The sequence below is a fragment of the Myxocyprinus asiaticus genome, chromosome 41 (genome assembly GCF_019703515.2).
Source record: "Myxocyprinus asiaticus isolate MX2 ecotype Aquarium Trade chromosome 41, UBuf_Myxa_2, whole genome shotgun sequence".
NCBI classification, from domain to species: domain Eukaryota; kingdom Metazoa; phylum Chordata; class Actinopteri; order Cypriniformes; family Catostomidae; genus Myxocyprinus; species Myxocyprinus asiaticus.
Genome location: NC_059384.1, coordinates 12983077 through 13002533, shown reverse-complemented (window position 1 = coordinate 13002533; position 19457 = coordinate 12983077). Strand labels below are relative to the sequence as shown.

The 19457-nt window shown below is 38.7% G+C and overlaps 1 protein-coding gene across 1 annotated transcript in view; it reads right to left on the bottom strand.

Annotated features, from left to right (window-relative positions):
• Positions 1-17729, bottom strand: part of LOC127431698 (adhesion G-protein coupled receptor G4-like) — a 53060-nt gene extending 35331 nt beyond the window's left edge. The window contains exons 1-6 of the mRNA XM_051682221.1: positions 17603-17729; positions 8487-8587; positions 4961-5551; positions 3125-3181; positions 1317-1364; positions 1012-1068 (exon numbers count right to left, since the gene is read on the bottom strand). Coding sequence (XP_051538181.1) covers positions 1012-1068; positions 1317-1364; positions 3125-3181; positions 4961-5551; positions 8487-8586 — 853 coding nt within the window. The 5' untranslated portion in view covers position 8587; positions 17603-17729. The remainder of the gene's footprint in view (positions 1-1011; positions 1069-1316; positions 1365-3124; positions 3182-4960; positions 5552-8486; positions 8588-17602) is intronic.
• Positions 17730-19457: the final 1728 nt, after the last annotated feature.

Genomic DNA, 19457 nt, shown 5'->3' with positions numbered 1-19457 from the left:
AATTTACTTCATAATCTCTCAATATGTTAAATAACCATGATGTTAATTAAGACTTTATTATTACAACTGTAATACAATAATACATATACAGAACAACCACTTTTAGTGTTTGAATCAATCATATCTCTCGCTAAACACTGTGTGATATGTTTATATTTGCCTTATTTTATTCAGTTGGCATGTAGGAGTTGATAACAGTTTGCTTAATAATCTCATTCCATGTCTGGATAATTGCTGCAATATCATAGCAGATAAATGTCCTCCTCTATGATATTACATTATATTAGTTTTGTACATTATGTTAAATTAATAGCCAAAATACTTGGACATACATGAATGAGAATAAACCTGAAATAGGAATGCGTTTCTGTCACAATGCACATTATGTAGTTTAGAGATGATTTAGAGACATTTAGAATGTATATAAATGGCTATTTCTATTTAAATAAATATAAATAAGTATTCTTAAAGTTTTCTGTTTGTCCATGAATCCTCTTACAGCAATGCAGGTCTTTGGCATTTAGAAGCTGCTTTAGGACCTGTGAGGAGTCTGTTTCTCAAACTAGACACTGTGATTGACTTGTCTTTTGTTGTGCATCTGTCCATCCACTTCCCTCTCTATCCTGGTTAGAGATTCTTTTTTCAAAACAGTAATGCATGGAATAGCCTTCATCTCTCTAAATCAATAGACTTCAGGAGAGAACAGTGCTTCAGGAGGAATGTGTTTCTTTTTGACTATTTTTAAAACCTAAATTTGACTTGCAAGTGTAAAGCAACTCTTCAGAACTCAATACCTCTGCAAATGGGGAAAACTGCAACTGCAATGTGTCAGAAGTGACTCCTGTATTCCACAGTCCGCACAGACATAGAAAAATAATTTAGGAGATTCAATGAGTATTCAAAGAAAGTGGTCACTACCAAAACATTGTAATGTGTTTTTTTTACTGGCACATCTCCTCACATACACTCCAGCTCATGATATTCAGCAGCATCTAAAAGCTACTTACTGACCTTGAGTGAGTTTCTGTGCATTGGTAATAATGGAGTTCAAAGTGGAGTAGAGTGGACCTTAGTAAGGGAAAGAGAGAGGAAGAAAAGGGAATAAAAGAAAAGATATGTTTTGTTCAATCCAGCTCTAAACACATTATATGTAAATACAGTATGCAAATGTATGAGAAATAATCATTCTTAAAATAAACATAAATGACAAATTTCAGTTAAGGGCTGCTTAATTACAGAAGCTGTGTATGATAACAAAATGCTCTCTGCTTCTGTTGGTGACATATACTGTATGTGGAACATGTACATATACTTACTTGGAGATGTCAAGTAAAAATCTCGGCCGGCGGCTACACCTTGGGAAGCTGAAAGAGAATAAAATATTCAACTTTACCATTTAAACCTTGAAATTCAAAAATTGCACTAATGAGCAGACCATGTCACAAATATTCACCTTTTCGACACATTCATCCACATACGTTTACTTGGCTGCATAAATAGAGACATATCAAAGACTATTGTTTTTATATAAAATCCTTGCCCTGCCCCTAATATATGTATGTATGTGTGTGTGTGTGTGTATGTATGCATGTATGTATGTATATATATATATATATATGTATATATATATATATATATATATATATATATATATAATTATTACTTTTATTTATTTATTTGCATTTTTAAAATGTAAAAACATTTATAAATTGCTTTTATATATTAATCAATTTTCCATTTCAGGACGTCACTGAATGTCCCCAGAGGGAGTTTTGTCAGATTTAGCTTTTTTTTTGGGGGGGGGGGGGCACATTAGTCAATTAATTCAAAATGTGTGCTGTCTGAGAATGTCTAGAATAGATTCTAGTCAACCAGATGTCTTTTTTTCAATCTTTGTTTCTTAAGATGATATGTATGTGCAGATACACCTTCCTTTGATTCATGCCAGCCATTCCTTATTTTCCGCAACCAAGTCCAAGATAACATAAGACAACAAATGATTGTGAGATTACCCAACCCATCTGCTATTCAAAGCATCTGTTTGCGTCACACACTTAATGTGGAACAAATGCACCTTTTGTGTGACTTTTGCAGAGGAGTGACAATAATACGCAGAATAAAAGATAACCTGTGTCTTACATCTGCATAGCAATAATAATACCTAGGAACTATCCAAATTTTCTATGAAGTTAAATGGTCTCAATTTGTTCTTGGGTGGTTTGGTCACTAAAACGTCTCTTTGGAGCATTTTATTAGATCTTTTGACATTTTTACTCAACCCCCCACCCCCCTCCTTTATTTCTGTAATTATTATTTTATTTTATTTTTTATTTTTTGTCAAGCTGCTGAATCAAACTATCTTTCTTTTCAAAAAACTAAATGCAGGTTTTGGTGCATATTTGGTTGAATAGTTCATCACAAATTTTGTGAAACGTATTTTTTTACTTCCATGGAACACGAGATGTTTAGCAGAATGTCCTGGCTCCTCCTTTCCACCATGAAAGAGAGGCACTTTAAAGATTACAGTTAGTTTTTTTTAGTAAATAGCAACTTCTTTTCCTTAAGTTAATGAAAATAGTGCAAAGTTGTTTGGATAAGTTTATTGTACTTTTTTTTTTGGTACTTTTTGGAGCTCATCAAACCCTTTGCTTATTCACTTTTGTTGTATCTAAAAGAACAGAATAGACATTATGCTAAACATCTCCTTTTGTGTTCCACATGGAAAAAAACAACACAAAACATTTGGAAAAACATGATTGTTAGTTGATGATGACAGAATTTTTGGGTAAGCTATTTTTTTAAGATTGTATTCATCCTTAAGGGCACAATTATTTTAGTAATTTTGCTGTTTCTTTAACACCTACACTTTGGATTAAACATTCAGCTTTTCTTTTGGAGCTCAGATATTTTACCATGAGGTTACCACACCCATATAAGGGTATATCTTAGTTTCATGCATCGATTATATTGACAGATTATCTAAATATTGTAAGAAGTTACCAGGTAATATGGTAAGTATGTGAGAACTGTGCTCATCAGTATACACACTCACACACAGTACACAGAGTTACCCACCACCACACTACAACTGTATTCAGTGAAGTGAATCCACACTTGCACTTACTGTTGAATGGGGTTGTAGTTCCGAGTGCATTGCGTTTCATACGCAGATGCCCTAGGCCTAAAAGATAGAATATAGAAATAGAATTGCCATGCACAAATTATAATACTACTGCCCTTCTTGTTCCCTGCATCAAAATCTGATCTGTATATCCTGATTATTATGTTTTAATCAAGACATTCAAGATTTCAATCAGCCCTCTGCACCTGGATGTGCTTTGAAATGTTTCAAATATCCTGTAGCATATTTGAAATTGATTTGAATCAATTTCCTGTGGAGAATGAATCCATGTGCATCACACTCCAAGAAATATTTTGTCACTTGGAGGTTGCTGTTTTACTGCTCAGGACACATAATGATTACGTTTCAAGTATCAACTTTATGCCACAGGTTTCTCCTAAAATTAAATATACAAATACCAATATGAGAAGGGCACAGAGCTGTAAAAATTAAGGAATTAATGTATGCAGACTTAGATATTGTAGCAAATCTGAACACAGTTTGACACACTGTTGAGATCTTCTGAAACCCTAAAGGAGATATATTTGAGATCACTAGGGTTTTTCTTTCTCAGGAGAAAAGTCTGAGAAGCGGGAGACTTTTAATCTTACTGCTGTCTAGGAGAAACTTACAGAGATCTCATTTTTTTTTTCTTTACGGGCAGAAAGCTGCTCCAGCTCAAGGGTGAAACGGCAGATCTGATCATAAAAGATGCATCTTACCACTAAAATCAGACTAAAAATATGCAACTAGATGCTGGAAAACTTTTGATGCAAGGAACAGACACGGCATCTACAGTATGTATACATGCATTTAATAAAAGTGAGGAGTTTTCTTGAAAAATTAATTAGTGAAACCATCATGCAACATGAAAAGAATCATGCATCTTCATGCATGTATATGACTACATTACACACAGGAGAAATTCACTAAACAGTCGCACCACTTTATATGAGCCGTATTTTAGCACAAAAAAACAGCATCTTATTCACTAATCACAAGCAATCCAGTTTAACACGGCTCTGTATGCACTGAAATAGCTGTGACTGGAGTATTTAATCATTATCATACTTTTCAGTACAAGCATGCCTCTCTTCTTTGTAAATGAGGCTTATTATAAATTGCGCTTTATTCCCAAAACTCAGTGCTCTATGCCTGGCACCATTAACATTGTGCTAGTACTGCGTGCTTAAAGAAAAACAGAATTTTATAAAAAAAATAAAAAAAATTATTGTGTATGTTTTATGTTGATCATAGCAGCAGTAATTCATGGGTAGAGAAGTTGTAACTGGGCATACATCCAGACACGTGTATTTCAAAACCCAATTCAGGTGCCTGGATCACAGTGCGAGGTGCGATGCATAAAGGTCCCATTATGAATGCCTGATTACAGTGGTCCAAATACTTAGAACTGATCTACAAGTTCAGGAATTGCATCGCACCATTATCTGATTTGTGGAACTATGTTAGTGAATTGGGTGCTAAAACAATGCAGAGGGCACATACAAATAAACAAAACTATCAGTAGGCACAATTCAATCAAGTGATTTTGTCCCCCGAATGTCAAACACTCATTCATCTTTACAAGGAAGACTCAGTCAGCAACACTACACTCAAGAGATCTTTAAAGGAATTACATGTAAATATACTTTTCATATTTTTTAGAGAGAACTTGCTTCAGGCTAGTTATGGTTTACTGAGTTGACTTGACTGACGCTGGCTCATTCAAAGTGATTACGCAAATTATCACTGCTATTTTAAGCCTCTGTCATCCATTACTGGTTAAACAGGCTCTGTTCTTGTGAATCTCTGTGGTTATCACATTCCTCATGTACTTACCACATTGCAGTTTATAATCTTGGATTCTGGCCTGGGCTCGTGTGATGGTCCAAAGTCGCGAGTCCCAACCAACCACAGTTCCATCCTCGCAAGCCCTATGTTCCCCTACATTGTTCCAAATGCGGAACAGGTAGAGCTCCACTGTTGCCATGTTCACCCCGGGTGGGGTGTCCTTTGGCTGGCAGCCCAGTAGAAGTCGCCCAGAGGGAGGGATTGCACGAGCGATGGCTGTGCGCTGATATACTTCTGAACTACCGCCTATCGTCAGGCTGAAGCTTTTGTGAGGGGCGTCCCATCGTAGACATAGGCGGTACCAGCGACGAAGGGTCAACTGGACAGGGAACTGATGGCGCACACCCAACAGCCAGGCATACAGGGAGTTTTCATCTCCCTGCAGGGCCAGTTCATAGCGGGGTGCAGGGGCCGAGATGTAGCTAAATGCAGTCCACTCACCCGGGGATAAAACTTGTACGTCCACACATACTGTCATCTGAAAGAGCACAGGGATACTATGCCCCTGAGGTTGGAAAGTCCAGTGGTCTTCACATCCTTGCAAGACAGCCTTAGCGTCAGACATAAAGAAGCCATCCACTTGGGAGAGAAGGTCATAAAAAGATTGTTCACATTTAAAAAAAATGAAAAAGCAGACAGTCCTTAAGGCTGACAGCATGGGGCCAATAAGGAAACAAATTAATGACCAGTGTTAAAGTGAACATGAAATAGCATTCACAACTCCATTATAGATATTTCCAAGTGTAACAAGAATTTTGGATAAAAAAAAGGAAAAGAAATAGGGCAATCATGAATTAATTGGACCGTAACAATTGGTCTTTCTATGACAAATGGTTGAAGGGGAGGGGTTGAAAAATAAAAGGTCTTCGTGATGTCATCCGAAAAGTAAAGTCATTTAGGAGGCAGGGCAAGTTAATACAATTTAATTACAGATTACAAAGCCTCATATTTTTCTTTTATTGTAATAAAGTGCACTGATGACTTTTTTACAATAAGACCAGTATTGGTATTAAAGGGATAGTTCATCTAAAAATGAAAATGTTCTCATCATTTACTCACCCTCATGACATCCCAGATGTGTATGACTTTCTTTCTTCTACTGAACACAAACAAAGATTTTTTTAAAAAATATCTCATCTCTGTAGGTCCAAAGTGAACGGTGGCCAGAATTTTGAAGGTCCAAAAAGGTAAAAGTAGTCCATAAGACTCCATTGGTTAAATCCATATCTTCTTTCTACGATATGATATGTGTGGGTGAGAAAAAGATCAATATTTAAGAACTTTTTTTACTTTAAATCTCCACTTTCACTTTCACTTTCACATTCTTCTTTTGGTTTTGGTGATTCGCATTCTTTATGCATATCGTCACCTACTGGGCAGGGAGGAGAATTTATAGTAGAAAAGGGCTTAAATATTGATCTGTTTCTCACCCACACCTACATTATATTATCATATTACTTCAGAGGACATGGATTTAACCACTGGAGTCGTGTGGATGAATTTTATGCTGCCTTTATGTGCTTTTTGGATCTTCAAAATTCTGGCCACCATTCACTTGCACTGTATGGACCAGCAGAGCTGAGTTATTCTTCTAAAAATCTTTGTTTGTGTTCAGCAGAAGAAAGAAAGTCAAACACATCTGGGATGGCATGAAGGTGAGTAAATGATGAGAGAATTTCTTTTTTGGGTGAACTGTCCCTTTAAGGAGGTAAATTGGCTCAATTTTGATTTCATGTTGACTTTAAAGTAGTTATTTTAAAGAAAAGGCTAGAATCACCCAAAAATTATCATAAGAATGTCTTCTGTCAAAAACTATGATTATCTGTATGGCCACTGACATGTATGTAATCTATTAACAACTATGACAGCAAATTTATAAAGACTGTGTTTCCTTTTCTCTTGTAGACTCTGAACATTATTCTGCTCTGTTAAATATTTAAAATTTTTCACATCATTACATCAACTAATCCTCTAAAACATCTCTAGTTTAGCTCATAATTTTCCAGTCCTTTTGTATGATACTTTGACAAACGTACATCAAGCTAAAACAGGCTGGCCCAGATTTGTCCTGAATGGAACAACACTGTGACTGATGTTATGTGTATGCTTTAGTCAAACATACCAGAATGCTCTTAAAGGCCTTAAGTACACTTGACTGTGTCACAGTCCAAACTAAAAATAATGTAATTAAGTGTTAAGCTATTATGTAATTGATCTTAGCTAGGGTAGACACCATTAAATTAGATGCAAATGAAAATTTAAGGCAGTTATGGATAGTTGTATATATTCCATCTAAGTTAATCTAATTTTCAATAATCATGTTTTCTAATTTTCTGTCAAATGTTTTTTTTTTTTTTGTTTGTTTGTTTTTTTGAAAGATTTATTTTCAGTGTTTAGTCATCTAAATTAATGCACTGTACTTCTATCCTTCACAGCTTCATTTTCATTAGCATCAAATTAAATGTTGTCTACCCTAAGGTCCATTCTTTAAAACACTAAAGCTAAGAGTTTCTGTTATTCAGAAATGTTTTAAACCTATCATCGTCAACCATTTAAACCAGGGTTTCCCCAACACTAGGGGTTTGTGAGATTGCAATCTAAATGTCAATGTACATGACAGCAAGTGAAGACGTTGTGTAATTAATTTATTGACAGTTAACATTTCTTAAAATCTCAGGGCGAACTTCAGTTAAGTAAATTTAAGTCAGAGGGGTTGGGAATCCCTGGCCTAAACGTTTCATAACCATTCCTCTAGATTTCTGAACAACCTAGCTCTTCCCCTTTCCTCATTCTTTGTTTCTCTCTCAGGTGTCCTTACATCCTCTGAGGTGTACAGTGTCACTTTTTTTTTTTTCTCTCTCAGCTTGTCTGTGGTGTTGGTGTTTTCTCTGGGACAGTGAGGAGTGAAATGCATTAAATCTCTTTGTTTTCAGTTCACCACTAATTAATTTCCCATTAAAGCAGGGAAATTAAATCATGCTGCAGCTCACTGGACTCCTCCAGCACCAGCACTTGCTCATTTTTTTCTTCCAGCTATCCTTTCTCTCTCTCTCTCTCTTAGCTGTATGTTCTCAGAGATTATGAATTCCATTTGGATTTATCATCCAAAATGTTCTCAGTTTTGCTCAGAGTAACTCAAAGTAACACAGCTGATTCAGTCCGTCCTGTTCATAATTTACAGCCTCTTTCCATTTCTGTGATCCCTATTAATCATTTTACAACTTGAAGTTATATTGACTTGTAAGGAGAGTGCTGGCAAGCAATTAAGCAAATGGCCTCTCAAATCTATCTCACACTCTGTTCTTTTCTCAAATATACTGTATAGGAATATAAAGAAGTAGAGAGTGGGGAGGTATATGAAACACACATTAGTATGTATCTATGTTAACATCACAAGCCAGACACACATGCCTCTCAGCCTCACATCCTAACTCCTGCTTTTCTGTATGTTTTATAACTAAAGTAAGTTTGGTTTTAGCTGGTAAAATTGTAGTATATTGTAAAGTATACCAACCTTGAGGCAGAAAGTGAACCCAAAGACAGAGGATCCAGACAAAGTGATGAGCAGAATTCTTGTATCGTCCACTCACGTGCTTGCTGTGCTTGTAAAGCATCCTTAAAAGAAAAGAAAAAAAGGATCTATTTTGTAAAAATAAATAAATAAATAAATAAATAAAAAATGATTTCAGCTAACACAATAACAGGATGTAACAAGGAGCACTACAGAAGGTTGTTCCTGACTACTAAAGGTCATATAACTTCTAACTAAACTCATCTAACATAGTATGCAGAAATTGTAAAGGTAGTATGATAAGCATTGCAACAGACTTCAAGAAAAACTGAATTTGACTTCCTCTTTATCATTACTTGTGGGTAATGAAAAAAGCATAGCTATCTTAAGGAAGTAAAAGGACAGCTCTTAGTTTAAAAAGAATATCTGACACTCACATTATCGTACTGCACTGTATTATTGTAACATACTTCCTGTTACTCTAATGTCTAACATTAAGGAAATAGGAAGTGCATTATACTATCCATTTCTTTGTACATTTCTGGTTAGGGTTAGGGTTTTTTCTGTTATTGCTAGAAGTATGTAATCGATTCACTCTAGTTATGAAATTATGTCCAGGTTATTCAAATGCAAATATTTTGACTGCCCAATAATGACATAAGAGCATGCATGGTGACTACAAACAAAGGGAGAAGAGGCCCAAATTTATTTAGAGATGGAAAGGACAGGAAATGTCATAGGAATAGTTTCTAGGAATAGTCTGTCATTATTTAATCATCCTCATGTTGTTCAAAACCCATATGACTGTCGTTCTTCCATGGCACAACAGGAGATGTTTAACAGAATTTTAGCCTCAATCACCATTCACTTTCATTGAATGGAAAAAAGATGCAATGAACGTTAATAGTGACTGAGGCTGACATTCTGCCTAACATCTCTTTGTGTTCCACTAAAGGAAGGTTTTGGAACAACATGAGGGTCATGGAACATCTGCAGTTGGTTTATAGTAATAAGATGGTGCTGATGGTGACTGAATGGCTGTGTGGCTATGTTTGAAAGAGATTCTGATGAAATGTTCCTTGTTTATTGAGTAGACAGAAGCAGACCGCCATGACTAAATGTGTGCGAGAGACAGTAATTCTGTCTTCTGTAGAGGGTTAAGGGTCCTTTTCATCAAATCTGTCTGTCTGTTTGCTCATTCTTTCCACCGCTCACACAATCTCTCTCTCTCTCTCTCTCTCTCTCTCTCTCTCTCTCTCTCTCTAGCCATTATTTCCATTTCTAAACACTGAAGGATAACAGTAAGCTTTATAATTTACACTAAAACTCAATTCTTGAGAAAATGATTATCCTAAAACAATCATTACATTAGCTACCAAAAGAAAAACTCATCACGTACTTATAAGCATGCTTTGACAAGTCTTTTGTGATAAATTCTACATAAAAAAAGAGCTCATAAAGCAAGGCAACCATTTAGAAAGTTCTAACATTCAATAATAATTATAAAACCATCACAACCAAACTCAATTATAACACACAATTCTGAATATAAAAACACTAATCAGCTATTTATTTTTTCGCACACCAGCACCTCAGGGTGTATATAAAAGGGTAAACCTTAAGTGAGGTAATTTGCATCATAAAAATGAATTTAAACAACCCAGACAGTTTTGAATAGTTTATTTGGTAACACTTTACAATAAGGTTCCATTTGTTTACATGAGATAATTATTAGATATCATGAACAAACAATTAACAATATATAGTTTACAGCATTTATTAATCTTTATTAATGTTAGTTAATAAAAATACAATTGTTCACTGTTAGTTCATAGTGTCATGGTCTCGGTGAGTCTGCAGGTTTGTTCTATTGTGTTTACATTCCCTCCATTTGTTTCAGGTGCCGCTGTTTGTTGCCTGTCTATACAGTATTTACCCCACTCTGTTTCATGTTCATTGCTAGATTGTTGTTGTGTGTGTAGTTGCTCACCGCTCTCTCTCTGCCCTAGTCGGTCCTGTTACGTGTTTTCTCTATTGGTTGCCAGTCTTTGCCGTAGTGCCCGGATTGTGGTTACCTTTCTGTTGGTTTCTTCACCTGAGGATTCCTCATCGTTTATCTCTCTACACTACCGCGATGCACTCACGCCAACAAACACACTTTCCTCCAGAGGATTCCTTGCGGATCTGCTCTCCACACTACCACAACGCACACAAGCCTATGAACACACTCTCCATCTCCACGCTGCAGTCGTTGCTGGGTTCCCACACGCTTCGCCAGCTCAGCTGTGTATTATTATTAATACATTCTGTTAACTTTGCCTCCGGACTTGGATCTCTGGTCTCATCCTTGACAGAACAATCTAGCCTGGATGGATCCAGCAGAGGATATTAACCTTCAGTCTGCGCTTGCTCAGCAGGGAGTTTTGTTGGGTCGCCAGCAGGACCAGATCTCTGCCTCCAACCATGCCATAGAGATGATGGCATCACAGCTTGCTGAGCTCACGTCCTTGGTCCAACAACTTTGCCTGCCTCCCGATACTGGTCCCACTTTGGAAGCTCCTGCACCGGCCCCAGCGGTTCCCCCCCAGCTTCGGACACTCTGAACCCTGTCTTAACCCTCCTGCTCCATACTCAGGTGAGGCAGGGTCATGCCGCACATTCCTCTCCCAGTGCTCACTGTTTTTCTCGCCGCAGCCCTCCGCATTCCCGTCGAGGACAGCTAAGGTGGCTTTCGTCATAATGCTCCTGTCTGGGAGGGCCAACGAGTGGGGAACCACTATGTGGGACAATGGCCGTTCCTGCTGCTCATCATTCCAAGAATTCTCGGCAGAGCTCCGTCGAGTTTTCCACCGTTCAGCCCAGGGCCGTGAGGCGGCGAGGGTTCTGGCTGGTTTGTTCCAGGGTAACCGGTCAGTTGCGGACTATGCCATAGAGTTCCGCACCCTCGCTGCATCCTGCGAATGGAATGATGGAGCACAGTGGGATCAGTTCCTGCATGGGTTATCCGATACCATCCAGGATTAAATTTACGCCTTGGACTTGCCTCCCTGTTTTGATGACCTGGTGGATCTGGCCACTAGAGTGGACCGGCATCTCACGCTTCAATGCAGCCGACACCATTCCCCACATCCCAAGCCGTCTGACCGTCACATCCACCCCACTCCTGCTGCCGGGCCATTGGAACTGCAGTCCGAGGCGGAACCCATGCAGATCGGGAGGACTCGGCTGTCACTGGAGGAGAAGCAGCGGCACATCACCAAGGGACCTCTGCTGTGCTGGCTCCGGTCATGTCTCTGCAAACTGCCCAGCAAAAGCCAACGTTCGTCAGTAGGAAGGGGGTTACTGGCGAGCACAACTCCACTGAGCAAAACCCCCGCACTTCGGACTCTTCTCCCGGGCCGACTGCAGTATGGACCGACCAGTCATGCTGTCTCTGCTTTGGTGGATTCCAGAGCAGAGGGGAACTTCCTGGATGTTGCCACGGCTTCCAGATGGCGGATTCTGGTGGTCAAGTTGGACAAGCCCATCACGGCTCATACCATCAGCGGCACGCCCCTGGACATAGTCACCCATCACACCATGCTGCTTACCTTTGTCTCCGGCAATCACTCTGAACAGCTGTCCTTCCTCCTGGTCCAGTATCCATCAGCACCAGTGGTGTCAGAGCATCCATGGTTGATAATCCACAATCCTCACATTGACTGGTCAACCAATTCTGTTCTTGCTTGGAGTCCGTATTTTCTGTCTCAATGTCTTAACTCTGCTGTCTCTCCTGTCTAGTCTTGTGTTTCATTTCAGGATGAACCGGCGGATTTCTCCGGAGCACCTGTGGCATACCATGATCTGAGGGTGGTGTTCAGTCGGTCACTCACCACGACCCTTCCTCCTCATCGCCCGTATGATTGTGCTATTGATCTGCTTCCTTGTACTCCCCCCCCCAACGAGGTCAGTTATTTTCGCTCTCTGCTCCCGAGTGGGAGGCCATGAATACATACATCAATGATTCTCTAGCAGCTGGTCTCATCCGTCCTTCCTCTTCTCCTGCAGGGGCGGGGTTCTTCTTCATGGAGAAGAAGGACGGCTCGCTTAGACGCTGTCTTCCAGGGGCTCGTGAATGATGTGCTTTGGGACATGGTAGACCGATTTGTGTTTGTTTACTTGGATGATATTCTTATCTTCTCCCAGAATATCAAGTGCAATGTCCAGCACATCCGCGATCGGTCCAGACACACGTCCTCCAATGGGGCCACTCGTCCAATGTTGCCTGCCATCCAGGGTCTGCTCGTACCAGGGAGCTCATTCGACAGCGATTCTGGTGGCCTTTGCTAGTGCAGGATGTTTGCCGGTTCGTGTCCGCTTGCCCTATTTGTGTGTCTAGTAAGACCTCCAGTCAGCCTCCGGCCGGGCTCCTCCAACCACTGTCAGTCCCTTCGAGACCCTGGTTCCACATAGCCATGGATTTTGTCACCGGTCTTCCCCCATCCCATGGCAACACGGTCGTCATGACCATGGTGGACTGGTTCTCGAAGGCAGCTCATTTTATTCCCCTCCCCAAATTACCTTCACCAAAGGAGATGGATGTTGAAGTCATTAATCACATCTTCCACATTCCTGGCCTCCCAGTCGATGTGGCTTCTGACAGGGGACCCCAATTCGTGTCACGGTTTTGGGAAGAATTCCAACCCCCTCTATTCCCTGCCCAAGAACCCGACGCCCAGGTCCCGTCCACACATGCTTTTATTAAACGGTGCTGTTGCACCTGGTGGATAGCCTGAGAATCCCTCCTCCAGACTGGTGCATGCATTAAGAAGTCGGCAGACTGTCACCGGTCTAAGCTTACGTATGCAGGAAGAAGGTCTGGTTGTCTTCAAAAGACTCCCCTTTCGTGAGCTGGGGCCCAAATTCATCTGCCCTTTTCCCATCGTGAAGGCCATTAACCAGGTGGCAAGGGGATCAATTTGACTGTCTGGATCAAATTGATCCCCTTCCTCAATTGCTTCCACCCCATGTTTCATGTCTCCAGAACTAAACCTGTCATTTGGTCCAATTTAGATCCCTCCACACCCATACCACCTCCACCTCGCCTAGTGGAGGGTGCTCTGGCTTATTCTTTCAAGCGGTTCTTCGACGTCAGATGCAGGAGCAGAGGGGTCCAGTACCTGGTGGACTGAGAGGGTTATGGACCTGAGGAGAGATGCTGGGTCCCGTATCGGGACTTTCTGAACCACGCCCTCATCAATCAGTTCCATCTTTGTCATGGTAACTCTTCTGGGTACGTCCCTGAAGTGGTGGGGGTACTGTCACGGTCTCGGTGAGTCCGCAGGTTTTTTCTATTGTGTTTACGTTCTCTATATTTGTTTCAGGTGCCGCTGGCACGCAGAATCAGCATTTCCATGGGAACCATGATTGTTTCCATGGGAACGATGATCATGCCAACTTTCAGCTGGCTGTTGGCACCTGCCCCTTGTTTGTTGCCTGCTTATATTTACCCCACTCTGTTTTGTGTTCATTGGTAGATTGTTGTTGTGTGTGTAGTTACTCATCGCTCTCTCTCTGCCCTAGTTGGTCCTGTTACGTGTTTTCTTTATTGATTGCCAGTCTTTGCCGTAGTGCCCGGATTGTGGTTACCTTCATGTTGGTTTCTTCGCTCGCCTTGACTCTTCACCTGAGGATTCCTCATCGGTTATCCCTCTAAACTACCACGACACACTCATGCCAACGAGCACACTTTCCTCCAGAGGATTCCTCGTGGATCTGCTCTCCACATTACCACGACACACACAAGCTTACGAACACACTCTCCTAAAGAGGGTTCCTTGCAGATATACACTCCACACTACCACAACGCACACAAGCCTACGTACGAACACACTCTCCATCGCCATGCTGCGGTCAGTGCCGGGTTCCCACACACTTTGCCAGCTCAGCTGTGTATTATTATTAATAAATTCTGTTACCTTTGCCTCCGTACTTGGATCTCTGGTCTCATCCTTGACACATAGTGCATTAACTAATGTTAACAAACACAACATAAAGATTAAAAAAATGTATTTGTATATGTTGAAATTAACATTAACTAAGATTAATAAATGCTGTATTGTTCATTGTTAGTTCATGTTAACTAACGTTGTTGACTAATGTTAACAAATGGAACCTTATTGTAAAGTGTTACCGTTTATTTTTACTTAAATTACCTGCAATTTAAGTAATGATAAATGGAGACATGATGTAGCAAAGATTTAAATGTAATACTGTAAAGCAGTTCTCAGCTGAGTTTGTGATGTGAATTGATAATCAACCACAATAATATCTATGTATTTTAAGGCCTTTGTGTGTGTACAGAAGGCAAGGTTTGGTATATTGAAGAAATAACATTTTGGATGAGATCATTATACTTCCTGAGTTTTGTAAAGAGCAGTGCATGCTTTTGGGACAGTGGAGCTTCATCTGGGGAAGTGTGTCCTGGGAAAACTAAAATGCTAATCTTTAGGGTTTTTTTCCTTACGTCTTTTACACAAATTCTGTATGTGATGAGGTAATGTCTTTAATTCCATTCATTGCTGTGAAAGAGTATCAAGATTCAGTGGCAGTGTTCATATTCCACTGATTTGTGAGAACCAGTCACTTATTTGCAAACTCTTACACACAGATAAAAATAAATAAATAAATAAACTGATGAATAAATTCTGGCACAAGCCACGCACAGACCCACAATGGATTTTTAAAAAAATGTCACGTTGCTGGCTGATTAAAAGAAAAAAGAACTGTGGAATTCTGCAGAATGAATTTAAATATGGTAAAATGTGTATGTGTTTGGTACATTTTAACATGGTAAAACAAACCTATAATTTAAATTCTTAAAGCTAAATAAGTCTAGCTGTTATATAAAAGTGTATTCAAAACACTTTTAAAAATGCAATAATAATAATCAAACATATGAACATGCAAGCAGCAGGGGATATATATATTTCTGTAAAAAAAAAAAATATAATTATATATTATTATGTAACAAATAAGACTTTGAATTTTTAAATGGGATTCATATTCGGAAGAAATCTGCAGTCCAAAGCTTTCTGTGGAATTCTGCGGCTACTTTTGTGCAGCCTTAGGTTAGACAAAGCCAAAGTTATCAGTTTAAAGTTACTCTGTTGCTTTTATGTGTGTCTCTTGGTAGTCATCAACACTTATATGAATGTACTGTACTGTATGTAACATGAATATTATGCAACTATTTTGTTTAAGCAAAATATGTGGAAGAGACCATGTCAATGCATATCAATTCCTAGATTGTGATTATATTCAGAGTTCTGTGGGGACAAAATGCAAACAAGTGTTCTATTAAATTCCAATACATTTTACCTATACATTTTTAAACACTCAAAAAATTGTCCACATTCCATTTCATTACAAGTGTCTCACAGAAACCAGAAATATTCCATAAAAGGGATAGTTTACCAAAAAATAATAATTCTGTCATCATTTACTCACTGTCATGTTGTTCCAACCCTACTGTATGTTGTTTCTTTCTTCTGTGGAACACACAAGCAGATGTTTGGCAGACCTGTAGCCTCGTTCACCATTCATTTATTTAATTTTTTTTTTTCTCCAGACAATGAAAGTGAAAGGTGACTGAGGCTAACATTCTGCCTAAATTCTCCTTTAGTGTTCCATGGGGAAAACTAATTGATAGGGTACAATGGGGCTAAAGGCACACCTTAAGGAATATTAGCTTTTTTTTTTCTGGTCACAAAGCATATCAAGATTGAAAAAATAAAGTTTTTTTTTTTTTTTTTATTGAATATTGATGGAAAAACATAATTTGTGTGAAAATAAATAATAACAGAAGGTTGTTTTGATTAAAATTCATTTTAAAAAACAAAGGAGGAGAGGGAGCCATTTACTCCACACTTGGGGTAAAAGGCTCCCACATATGGGGTAAAAGGCCCCCAGGGGGTTTAAAGTGATATCAAGTAAATATAAGGACAATAGTTAAAGGGAAAAACTCAATCACATTTGGCATTTCATAACAGTATAAAATATAAAGTATAAAATACGAAGTATTTTATAAACAAATTAATCTCCATTTAATTGGATCAGTCAAGTTGAGCCCACTCTTAACATTTTTCATAACAAATATATACCCACCACTTAATACAAACAATGTATTTAATAGGGACATTTAGACCTTGCAACAGGGGGGCTTTTTACCCCAAATACTATCCTTTCACTTATTAGACAGTTAAAAAACTTTTGATTTAATGACTTTGAAGAAAACTGAAAATTATAAATAAGTATTTTGTCTAAAAATAAATGTAATAATTTCTGGGATTCTCATTAGATAGGCTACACAAATTTGCAACATTTTAAAAATCATTAAATGTTAGATCAAATTACCTCAAAATCAAACTAAAGACACTGTCTGCAATGATCTCATGGATCAGGAAATGTTTTGCAGTGCATACTGACAAACAGGTGTTAAAAAAGTGCTGTGGTTGAAAATAAAATCAAATGTGCCTTTAGCCCCGTTGTACTTTACTGGTTTGGATCAAAATTAGGTTGAGTAAATGAGATTTTTCTTTTTGGGGTGAACAGTCCTTTAAACAAATGAAACTGGAAAACTTTCATTCAACTGAATGCTACTGAAGTCAAATGAATACACTGTGTTATTGCCGTTTTTGGAATGCAGTCAGACTGGACAGGATTTAAAAGTAATGACACTATTCAGCCAAATATCTGTTCCATCCTTCAAAGGCAACTGATAGGAAAAAAAACAAACAAAAAACTGCACTAGTCTTTTCAAATATCAGTACTGTTTAATTTCCTGTAATGTTGGGGTTAGCGAGGCACTGATGTACACATCTATCTATCTATCTATCTATCTATCTATCTATCTATCTATCGTCCGTCCGTCCGTCCGTCCGTCCGTCCGTCCGTCTACTAATCAGTACAGTATGGCTTCCTAACTCCTAACTTTACTTGAAAGTGTTTTTAGTTGTTCTTTTGTGCTTCAACTTTGGGTAGCCCACGTGAATGTTAAAATATCCATAAATACACAAATCTAACACTACAAAATTGTGCAAAACAGCTGTCTGAATATGTTGATGAAGACTCGCGCTCACCTGGTGCCGTTGTGCTGCGCTGCGTGATGCGCGTGAAGTCATCCTAAATTCGCGGCTCTTTTCCCGCTCATAACTCCATTTAAATCGCTCCGTGTAAAATAAATCCCACCGTGAACGAGTGCCAGCCGAGGTGAGCTTCAGATTTTCAGAACTGCCACAAACAGGTAATGAAAATAACCAAACAAACGCAGTTTTAAATCTGTAGAAAGTAAAAGAGACAGCTCCTGGGGTTTAGAAAAAAAATATTGTGACACTCCCATTATTGTGCGAAGTACATTAGCGCTTGCAACAAGAGGACGACACGCCTTCCACTACACTTTGTGAAAGAACCATAAACTGTGCCATAAACAATACGTGAAATCTATTTCTACTGTAGATTATATCCCGCTATACTTCTATAGTCTATAAAGTGGCCTAAGGGCCAATTTTCAAAATGTACATAAATAATCGTTAAATATGACTATTTTCTTTATGTATTTGTTAGTGTAATCCCCCTCACTGTAATTAATTCCTTTGATGAAATGTCTTCTTAATGTTTGTGAGATATTTTAAGTGTGTTTAAATAACCACTCTTTTCACCTAGTACCATGGTTACTCAATGAAAAGGACCTGGTGGCACCTGGTCTTTCTTTTGGACACAGCAGGGTCCAGGATGCAGAGTCAGGCATTTCCCGGACCCTCAGGAGCCTGTCTGTGGAGGTAAAGCATACCCATCTGTGCATGTCTTGTGTTGGCCTCTAAGGTTTTTCAGGCTTTCTCTGAGGTCAAACACCCTTGCTGTTTTCAGGCTTCATCGCTGAGAGCAATGTTAACGTCACACTGACAGCTTAAATATTCCATGACTTAGTGTGCCTTTCACCTGATTATATGTAATGCGTCATATGTAAAGACATGCACATTTTCTGGAAAGGAAGGATCTTTTTCAAGCACGGGCAGTTTTAGGATAAAGATTGCATCAAATATGAAAGATGTTTTTGCTTTGGTTTCAATATGCTTTGGCATCTCACATAATCTCCGTGAATGAGTTGTGATTTGAGTTGGCAGGAAAAAAAAAGACCTGGAAATGTTAGGAACATGGTGTTTTTGTCTGTGTGGGAGAAAACGACAGAGATAAATGATGTGCAGAAGAGTGCAGACCGGTTTGGTATCTCTCTCCCCCTGTCGCCGCTCTTTACTGCTCCCACACATTAGACAAACAATGAAACCTGTGAAAATGTCCTTCATACATGCAGCGGATTACCTTTTCTCTTGTGCAGGGTGTGGGTGCCTGGGGCCCCTCTATCCCTCTTTCTTTTGTGTTCTTGTGTAATATGCTAAATATTATGTTTAAGATGATTGGTTTTATATTGTTTATTTCTTTCATTTATTTTTGTTTGGCCCCTAACCAAGGTCTTTTTGAGTAATTTCTCTTCAACCAAGTTTTCTTAAAACACAGTTGACATAAGCCCTACTCTGAGAGTAACTATTTTACATGGGATTGTGATACTTGTGTACTTTTAGCATTAACAGGTGCTAGATTTTATTGTATTGACATTCGAATTGACGACCTAATTGACCAGGGTTGTCTGTTTATTTAATTACCATCCGAATTGTCATTGCTGAGTTTATAAGAAGCAATTGGCCAAAAGTCTTTTTAAAACTCATTTGACCACTATTAGTGTGGTATGTTTATACTATTTGACACTGTTGGCAGTAAAATTAGATTTAGTGGATTTGGCACAAAGGATGCTTTTAATTAAAAAAATAAAAAAATAAATAAAATAAAACAGTTTGAAATTAATGATTAGAATAAGTAATAGTGCTTAAGACAAAACTTTTCCCACACTTTTCAAAATAATCACTACAATAAGAGTGA